General features: G+C 31.6%; 1 protein-coding gene across 1 annotated transcript; it reads right to left on the bottom strand.

Moving 5' to 3' along the window:
* Positions 1–456: 456 nt before the first annotated feature.
* LOC129917310 (ATP-dependent RNA helicase DHX33) lies at positions 457–9,562 on the bottom strand. Its single transcript, XM_055997682.1, has 5 exons — positions 8,399–9,562; positions 8,252–8,327; positions 3,661–4,047; positions 3,203–3,601; positions 457–1,216 (listed from the first exon to the last, which is right to left on the bottom strand). The coding sequence occupies exons 1-5, from the start codon at positions 9,361–9,363 to the stop codon at positions 815–817; spliced, it is 2,229 nt and encodes a 742-aa protein (XP_055853657.1). The 5' UTR covers positions 9,364–9,562; the 3' UTR covers positions 457–814.
* Between the last annotated feature and the right edge of the window lie 494 nt (positions 9,563–10,056).

Here is a 10,056-nt window from a genome sequence, read left to right as displayed (position 1 = left end):
AAATCCTTAGTTGTTACCAAAAAAATTCCATGTTAAAAAAGTGGGCGTGGCAGTGGGCGGATTTTTCCAAAAATACTTTCCAAACTTTTGACTCACTTAGATATACAAACCCTGAAAATTTCATCAAAATCGTTAGAGCCGTTTCCGAAAAAACTTATATGTTAAAAAAGTGGGCGTGGCAGTGGGCGGATTTTTCCAAAAAAAAACTTCCAAAACTTTTGACTCGCTTAGATAAACAAACCCTGAAAATTTCATCGAAATCGTTAGAGCCGTTCCCGAAAAAACTTATATGTTAAAAAAGTGGGCGTGGCAGTGGGCGGATTTTTCCAAAAATACTTCCAAAATTTTTTACTCGCTTAGATGAACAAACCCTGAAAATTTCATCGAAATCGTTAGAGCCGTTTCCGAGATCCCAATTTTATATAAATATATATATATATAAACAATTTTAGCTCGTTTAAAGTTATAAGATAAGATTTATTTTGAATCTAAAAAGGTACGCTAGGTGTAGTGATCGACATGATCTATCATCGAATCTTTCACGTTTGACTATTGTTAAACATAATTATTTATTTTTTTTTTTTTTGTTTTTTAATTCTTAAAACCACAAAATATTTATATAAAACAAAACAGTAAAATTTTTTGTTTAATTTACACAAAAATGCCTTAAAACAATATTCAAATATACAAATTACATTTTGTATAAAATACCTTTTTTTTTTTAATTATAGGTATACGAAGGGTCATTTAAAGAGAAAAAAAAAGAAAATCATAATATAAAGGAATAAAATAAAAATTCATAAATTACTTTTAGTTACTTTAAAGGATTTCTTATTCTGCTTAAATGCGGATAATTAGGAACAACTTCTTCGATCCATTCGGCTTCGATTTCCATTACTTGTCGAAGGAAATTACGTTCGGTTAAGACTATTTCCGTGAATATTATATAGGCGGGACGATATTTTCCATGTAAAATACTCGAGGGATGAATTTTGGCACGTTGGCGTCCAGACACTGTCAGATAGAAATTGTCACGTTGTAATTCAGCTATATTATCAAATAATCCAGCTAAAATGCATTTTCGAACTTGGTCCATGTCATTGCCACAACTAGTTACTTCAAGTGATAGACGTTGTGAGATCTCGAGCAGTTGATTTCGAACATCTCGTGCATAGAGGAGATTTCTAGTATTGAGGAAATTATCATGGCACCAGAGCTAAAATTGAAAGAAGTAAAAATATAATCAATCAAACAAGTTTAAAATTTGTATTTTATGAAACTGCGACTATTTCGGGGTTATATTTAGTTTGAGATTTGCTGTTTTATTGAAATGGTTTTTATAAATGAAAATAACTTACTTTTAGAAAATAAACTAACGATGTTTTTTAATTATAAGTTTTTGAATTAGTCTAATTTATTCAATCTTCATTAGTTCTGTTTGGATATTTGGAATACAAATTTGGTCTCTTAAAAGATATGAAAGTTTTATAACTATTCGGTATCTCAATAATATTGTATTAAATGTTGGCTTCCTTTTAACTAAACCTATTTTATAGAGAGAATTTTGTTTGGGAGCTAAAATTTAGCATTTTTCTCGATCTGCTTCCTAGGCTTTATTTATTTTTGATGTTTAAAGTATATTCGCTTTAGAAATCGAAATGACCGACTCGATTGGTATTGTTATGTTCAAGGGAGAGATCCTGAGAACTCCGTTGAAAGGCCAAGATCATACAACGTTTAAATACGAATTAAGAAAAAAATTCCTGGTATAAGCAAATGAAAAAAAGTTGGCCTAAGAAATACTGCCGATTTCTGAGGTCAACCCGCGGAACACTAGTTTTAAGTAGATACATGAGAGAGTTTGATGATCGACATGGAGATCATAACAGCGTCGTAATTTAATCTGCAAAAAACTCAATTGATTTTGTTCTTGTTCGCGGTATAATGAAAAGGAGTTGTCATTTAAAACTGCAAGAAATGACTAAAGTCAATATATTTAAAGTAGTGATGAACTGAAAACCCTACAATTGGGTGAAGCTAAATCATGTGGTGAGGTGGCTCAGTTCGTAGTGTACTGGCCTCTGAACTCGCTTGGTCTAGTCTCAATACTCAAGTGTGACGGAAAAAGTTTTTCAAATTAAATGAAAAACTACTAGCATTGTAACGATTGTGGCGCCACCCCTAAAACAAAGCGAATTTTTTTTCCGGTGTCACTTCTATATAAAATTATTCAATGCTACTAGACTAAGCACCACACACAAATGGAATAAAGGAGTCTGATGATCGGATTGGCATCCGTGAAACAGTAGTGCAATTTTAGCCATAAACACTTGGTGGTAGAACCTTCACGATGTTGTTGTTCAAAAATTATAAAAAAAACACTGGTGTTTTATTGCATCTCAAAAGTTTTATCTAACAGAAGAGAAAAGGCGTTTGCTAAGTAAAGTCTAGTATGCAGATCGACCTAAATTTAAGTTCACATACAAAATTCTCTTCAAAATGTAGGTAAAAATTCACATTTTTCTTTTCAACTGTACATTTGTATGCGTCATAATTTAGTGCACGTAATGACAACGAGGAAAAGCGAAGAAAAAATACCATTTAATTTATATGGAACGAGGGCGTATCGCGGCTAAGAATAAATTTGATATTTATTTATATACATTCGTATGAATTTGGAGAATTTTCCAAATTTTTAAAAGAAATAAAAAAAAAACCCTATATTTAAAAGTTAGGGCAAAATTTTACGGAATTCTGTTAAAGTGTATCTACTAAAAGTACAATCGTATCGACTTTTACAACCCAGTTGAGTATGAGTATTGGACATGTGCGGAAACGTTAATGACTAAAATGAAAAAAATTATGAAAAAGAACCTTAAAATTTGGGCATTTTTATTAAGAAAAATCTAGTTCATAAGCATAATATTTCTTGAACGTGCGTTATTCATCTAGGAATCAGATTTTTCTTGAATAACTTTTCAATCAACTTTCCAATAAAATTGACTTCTAAATTGGAAAAAAAAATTGACAGCTAAAGTACCTTACGTTTCTCAACCTTCTTTTTGTTTAGAAAACAACAATTTTTCAACAGAGATTTGTTGATTTTTTTTCAAAATCTATATTCTTTTAAAGAACACAACTTTTTTTTTTTCATAAATATTGAAACCAATTTCGTAGAAAAATAACGAAAAATTCATCTTACCTTAATTTTGTCTGTCTTCTCAAAAGCTTTATATACATTGAGCAGCATCAAGTGATCCCCTAACTTAGACTCAAACTTCGCATGGGCCAAAGCAGCTTGTTCCCGTTTCTCTATACTCGATACAAAGATATTTTCACCAGACAAAATAGCCACTAAACTAAGCATTTCTTCTAAGCAACCAAATGCTGGTGCAGTTAAAAGTAGCTTACTGAATTTGGGATCGAGAGGAAATTGTGACATTTGTTTGCCCAAAGTCGTCAATTCACTTTTGGCATCATTGATTTTGATTGCTCCCAAGAGTAAAAGTTGCTTGTATGCCTTATCAATGGCATCTGGTGCTGGTTTGTCTAGAAAATCAAATGTCTTACAGTCGATTCCAAGAGCAAGCAATTGAAGGACCTTTTTAAATAAAAACAGATATGAATAAAAAGTCAAACAAATTATAAATAGGAACTTACTGTAGCTGAAATATTACTACGCAAGATTTCTGGCTTTGGCATTTTTTCAAATGCTTCTAGTTCTTCTTTTGTATACGTCCGATAGCATGTACCTTCTGCATCACGACCAGCTCGCCCACATCGTTGCCAACATTGCGCTTGTGATATTCGCACCACTTTTAGAATATCCAAATTAGTTTCGGGATTGTATATGCGACGTTTGACGAAACCACAATCAATGACAAAACGAATGCCAGGAATTGTAATTGACGTCTCGGCAATGTTTGTAGCTAGAATCACTTTTCTAGCATTTGGTGGCGATGGTATAAAGCATTCGAGCTGTTTGTTTTGAGGTAGTTGTGAGTAGAGGGGGAATACACGTATATTTGGGGCATTCAAGGTGTTATTCTGAAAGAAAAACAAATCTCTTTAAGTGAACGGACTTTTACAAGAGTTATTTAACAAAGGTAGGATATTTTGATTTTAAATGACTGGGGAAAGAAAAGTTAATTTAAATTTACAAGAATTTATTATTTCTTTATCAAACTAACTGTGATAATTGTTATTGTGTGAATTAAAAAGTTTAAACTTTTTATTTAAAGGTGAAAATTGTTCATAATTAGTACCATAGTTTGAGATTAGTATACTTTCTGGTATCTTTCTCAAGTTTCTTTGTGGAATATTTAAGTTAATACGAGCCAGAAGGTGCAAAGATTTTATGGTACTGTTAATTAATTTAACAATGAAGACAATACATAAATAGGAATGTCTGTTCTCAAGACTGGGTAAATCAAGAAGTCTAGTCTGTTAATATAAGGTGGGAGATTAAATCTAAGAGATCTTTTTTGCATCTGTTCCAGTCTATTTTTATGGTAATCATAATGAGGTGACCAAACCTGGCAAGCATATTCTAGGATGGATCGAACAAAAGCTCTCTTGTTAAACACATAGTTTAACATTTAAAGACGTTAAGTTAACAAACAGTCAAAAAACGAATTAAGATCACATTGAAATTCTTGACAATAACGAGTATATGAAATAGTTTTGAAGCTAGTTACATCATCGACGTAAATTAGACACGTTGAGTGTTTGAACACAGGTGGCAAGTTCTTAATAAATAAAATAAAAAGAATAGGACCTAAATGACTGCTCTGTGGAATTCCCGAATTGATCTTGAATTTATTTGATTTGCAACCATTAAACAGCATTGAGCAAGATCTAAAAACATAAATTAGATTTTATCTATCTTACAAAGTAATGGCTAAATCGTATGTGACAGCTTGTCAAAGGCTTTACAAAAATGCGTGAGCACTAGGGTGTGTCACTTTTGTATGATCCAAAAAAAGTACTAATTTTTAAACGTTATAGCGCTCAAAACTTGCATTAGTGTCCGAGGTATAGGAATATGTAAACAAAATCAAATATCGTTAAACAAACTTGTATATTTAAATTAATTTATTAATTGATTCACATGTGCTCTGGGTAAAAAATATATTAAACGTAAAAAAGAGATATTTTTTTACTGTTATCTCTGAATGTGATGTTGATTGAAATTTTTTGAAAAATAGTCTTGCTTCTTATCTATCTACTGTGAATTTCTTTCAAAATGAGAAAGATATTAATGAAAAGAATAACTCTTAAAAACGGTCAAACAATTTTGGGCAAAATTTCATTTTAAAAATCCATCTTTTTGCACATGCAATGCACATTCGCAGTACCTATAAGTCGTGGAATTTTAAAATTTTATAAATACTTTTAAAAATTCTTAAAAATAAAAAAGACTCTAAAAACGGCTAAAAAATAGGTGTTCTTTAGGAAATCATGTTTCGAGATCTACCCCCATAGAAAAAAAATCTGAAATAGACTGCTTATTTTTTTTTATTAACTTTCCATTGGCAGTAGCCATATTGTAGAAAAAAATTTCCTGTACCCATAATTGTCACTTTGTCGAAGTTCTTTTTGATTTTTTGTTTTAAAAAATCGTTCATAACTTGGTTTTGAAATTTTTGTATTACCTTGTTTATAATTCTTGTATCAAATTTGTCTATCAATTAAAAAAATTAACTCTCTACTTTTTGTTTTCAATTGCTTCGTTTGGATACAATAAAATATATAAAAATATTTTTAAGGTCTCAAGTAAAAGATAATTTTATGAAAAAACCTAAAAGTATTAAGGTTTCAACGCTATCAAATAATGGCCCATATGTATCAAAAATAGTAAATGCTTTTACCTACAAGAAAAAATCTATCTATCACGTTTTTTGCATATCAAAAATAGTTTATATCGACGGTTAAACTTCATAGCCTCGTAGGTCGAAAAAAATATTATTAATGCAAACAATTCAGAAAATTCCGCGCTATCTTTTGGTATATTCAGTTCAACAATGTTTTTTAAACATTTTTCAGGAATGACGAAATTCAAAAGCTCGTATTGATAGATCCCATACAAAAACAAGAAACACAACATATTGTTTTTTTGATTTCTGAAAAACTTGCAAAAACGACTTACGAGGTTATGAAGTTTAACCTTCGATATAATATATATAATATTATGTATACTTATTAATTCTCTAGTTAAGTAAGTCAGTTCTTTTTTCTTTTTTTTTAGAACGTTTTGAGTTCAAAATTTATTTCTTCCAAAAGTAAGTCCAAGAGTAGTCCATGAAATAACTTCAAAAACAACCATTACATGCGTTTTTGGCTTTACAAAAAGATATATCATTATATTGTAATAATATTAATATTATATTGATTTTTAAGATTGTTTTTTTTTTGTTAAAAAAAAAACAATTTTGTGTAAAAAAAAAATGATTTTTATCCTTCTTTTATTATTTCATAGCTTCTTTATTAAGTGTTCAATTTAAACAAATATGATCTTAAAATTTTTAATTTAATTTTCCTTGGAATTATCTTACACTTGAAAGCCTGAAAATATTTAATGTATTTTTTTTTCATCCACATGGCGCAATTTAAAACAACATGAATATTTCAAAAATTTCGAAATTTCTTGGATTTCTTCCTATATTTTGAGCGAATCAGACGAAAATTGTAAAAGCATGATTAAAAGCTTTTGCATTTAAAAATTCCATAGTTGAGCACCGTGACACACTCTAGTGAACACACAATCTACTTGTTTTTATTTTAAAGGAATGAATAGTTTTCAATAAATTCCTATACAAAAGTTACTATTGAGCGACCTTTTGTAAAAACCGTGCTGATTAGGAACAATAAAAGATTTAACGTTAAACCATAACGATTTATAAATAATAGCCTCGAAGAGGTTAGGAATCACAGATAATCTGGTAATAGGCCTATAATTTAGTAGATGGTATACCATCAGTTCCAGGTATCAAGGGGCACGGTAGTGCCCAGCTAAGTTCTCTAGCAACTTTGGCACTACACCCTTATTTACAGGAAACAACTCAGGCCATTTTCGACCCCCCTCTTACTTCCACACCAAAGAAGCTAGAAATTTCAAACTCGCTTCATTTGTTAAGCTGGTCAAAATAAAACTCCTCACAAAATTTCAGCCTGCTACGATGAATAGTTTCTGAGATATAGGGCTTCGAAAATCTCAAAAACCGTAACTGACTGACTGACTGACTGACTGATTCACTCACTGACAGATCATCAAAATTATGGAGAACTTCCCGTTATCGTAGAAACTTGAAATTTTACACGGTGATAGGACTTGTGGTGTATACAAAGGAAAAAATCGAAAATTTGAGATTTTCAATTCAGGGGGCGTGGCAACCGCCTATTTCCGCAAAATTTTCATCAAATATTATAGAGCACTTCTGATTATCTTAGAATCTTGAAATTTGGTAGAATGGTAGAGTTGGTAGTTTATACAAAGGAAAAAATTTAAAATTTGAGAATTTCAGCCAGGGGGCGTGGCAACCGCCCATTTTCACTGAATTTTCATCAAATATAGAGATTTTCAATTCTACAGCCTTACCTTGCAAAAAGTAGTGAAATCACAACAAAAACATTGCTGTTAAAAAAAGAGCCAAGTTCTGCTATGTTGAAATTATGCTGGCACAAAAAGTACTGAGATGTAAAAGTGTACCAAGTTCTAAGGTTTGGGTTCAAATTCGTATCAATAAAATTTTGATTGTTAACTTGGCAATTTTTGAAATAACTTTAAAAATCGGAAATTAAAAGAAAAATTGTCAAGAGAACAATCAAAATTTTATTGATACGAATTTGAACCCAAACCTTAGAACTTGGTACACTTTTACATCTCAGTACTTTTTGTGCCAGCATAATTTCAACATAGGAGAACTTGGCTCTTTTTTTAACAGCAATGTTTTTGTTGTGATACAATTATCGTCAAGGTTAGGCATAAGCTTTTCAATGTTGTCAATATCAATATTGAGTTTTTTCAATCGACAGTTAGCCTATGAATCAGAAGAATAATGTCAATATAAAAACGTTTTTTTGTATGAATAAGTCTTAACTGAGGTTATCTGGCTAGTGAGAAATTAGTTCTTAAAATGGTTAACATTTTGAGAAATTTTGTCAGATTTATCACAAATTAAGGAATCAGTTTAATGTATCACAGCTTAATATATATTACAGTTTAAACAATTTAGAAAACATCCCAACTTACCTTAGCGATCATTCGTATTTGTTGTGCCATCGCTTCAATTTCCTCCTGACCAGTTAGAAACACCAGCACATCATGACTATCATATATATAAAGAAATTAATTAAATTTTTAATTCAACTAATTCACATTAAGACACTACCAACTCACTTTGGTGGCGCACTTCTATGAATCTCGAAAAGTGTCACCAATATTGCATGCAAGTAATCACTTTGTGTCTCCTTAGTATGCATAACTTTAACTGGAAAAGTTTTACCTTCCAGATACATGCCCTTGACACCAAAGTACTTGGCAAAATGGTCAATATCCATAGTTGCCGATGTAACGAGCACCTTCAAAGGCAACATACACCGAAGTTTTCTTTGCTTTTGTGCCTCCTTGACAATGCCAAAGAGGACATCTGTATTGATTGTCCGTTCGTGAGCTTCGTCCAACATTATGACGGAATAGTTTTTCAAAAGCCTATCAGACAATGCTTCTCGCAATAAAGAACCATCAGTGACGAATTTGATTTTTGTGGAACTTGATGTGCAGTCTTCGAAACGCACAGTGAAACCAACCGTTTCACCTAATTTCGTATTCAATTCCTGGGCAACTCGCTTAGCCACAGTTATCGCTGCCACTCGACGTGGCTGTGTAATAGCTATCATGGCCTTGTTGCCAAAGCCTGCGCGAAGTAGTAATTGTGGAATCTGTGTAGTTTTACCAGATCCCGTTTCACCCATTAACACAATTGTGTCTGAGTTCCATACTTCTTGGATAATCTTTAAGCGACACCCATAAACGGGTAGGCTTCTTTGTTGTTTCTCAATTGAGATTTTCTGTTGATTGATTTGATGGTGTTGATGGGTCTTGCCACCAACACTCGGAGAAGCATTACCACCATTCGTTGTTGTTGTGGTAGATTGCTTATCATTATTGGTTTTTTGTTTTTTAATTTTAGTCTCGCCTCGATTTTCGAGGCCAACATTATTACTTGCATTATTATTGCCTCCTCCATTAATTTGAGGAATTTTTCTTTTCACAGCAAACGTGTTGTGTGAATTGGCGGAGCTGGCATTACCTCCATTTAATTTGAATGGAGATTTGCCCATTAGGGCGTATTTTGAGTCCATTTTTTGTTTGTCAAACTAAAACTACAGTTTATTTACATTTCTTTATAATTAAAATAGTGCTTTTTTTAAGAAGTTCGAATTGAATAAAAAAATAATCTATTTTTTATCTAGTTCAATGTATTTTTTTTATTTTTTAAGGTTATGTTTTGAAAAATAGATTTTTGACACACCATACACGACCATACGCACATACGGGCGGTATAATTGGTCGACAGATCGACAGCGACACATGGGAAATGTATAAAAATTTAGACCAGTTTGACAAGTGGTTATTATTTTTGTTTATAGGACTTGGCAATAGATGGCGTATTTTGTTGGCAGTTGCAATTTGAAAAGGAAGGTGGGAATAATGATGAATGTTTATTAGGGGTATTCACGATCCGATGCAACTGGTCTTGTATCATTGCAAAAGTGCAAAAGTGTAAAATCTTGCAACACTACAACAACAAAATATATAAATTGAAATTTTACAATGGTCTTGCACTTTTGCTATACCCTAACCCTATTGCAAAATAAAAATACAATGGTGTAAAATTTTTTTGACAGATGGCAGCTCACCGTCGCGTGTCGCCCATGATGAACAGTTTATCTTTTTTATTCTTATTCTTTTTTATTTTGTTTCTTTTGATGTAATTTGTGAAAATAAATTAACCCGAACACAACAAAGAATGAAATTATAAAAAATTGAAAAAA

This window comes from Episyrphus balteatus, chromosome 1 (genome assembly GCF_945859705.1).
Source record: "Episyrphus balteatus chromosome 1, idEpiBalt1.1, whole genome shotgun sequence".
In the NCBI taxonomy this organism is placed as follows: domain Eukaryota; kingdom Metazoa; phylum Arthropoda; class Insecta; order Diptera; family Syrphidae; genus Episyrphus; species Episyrphus balteatus.
This window is presented reverse-complemented; position numbering and strand designations above follow the sequence as displayed.

Excerpts from the sequence above, each read along its gene's own strand:
- LOC129917310 (XM_055997682.1), bottom strand. The coding sequence starts at position 9,363 with ATGGACTCAAAATACGCCCTAATGGGCAAATCTCCATTCAAATTAAAT. Across the intron at positions 4,048-8,251 it reads AAATACGAATGATCGCTAAG|AATAACACCTTGAATGCCCC; the intron begins GTAAGTTGGGAT and ends TTTTTCTTTCAG. Across the intron at positions 1,217-3,202 it reads AGAAGACAGACAAAATTAAG|CTCTGGTGCCATGATAATTT; the intron begins GTAAGATGAATT and ends TTTCAATTTTAG.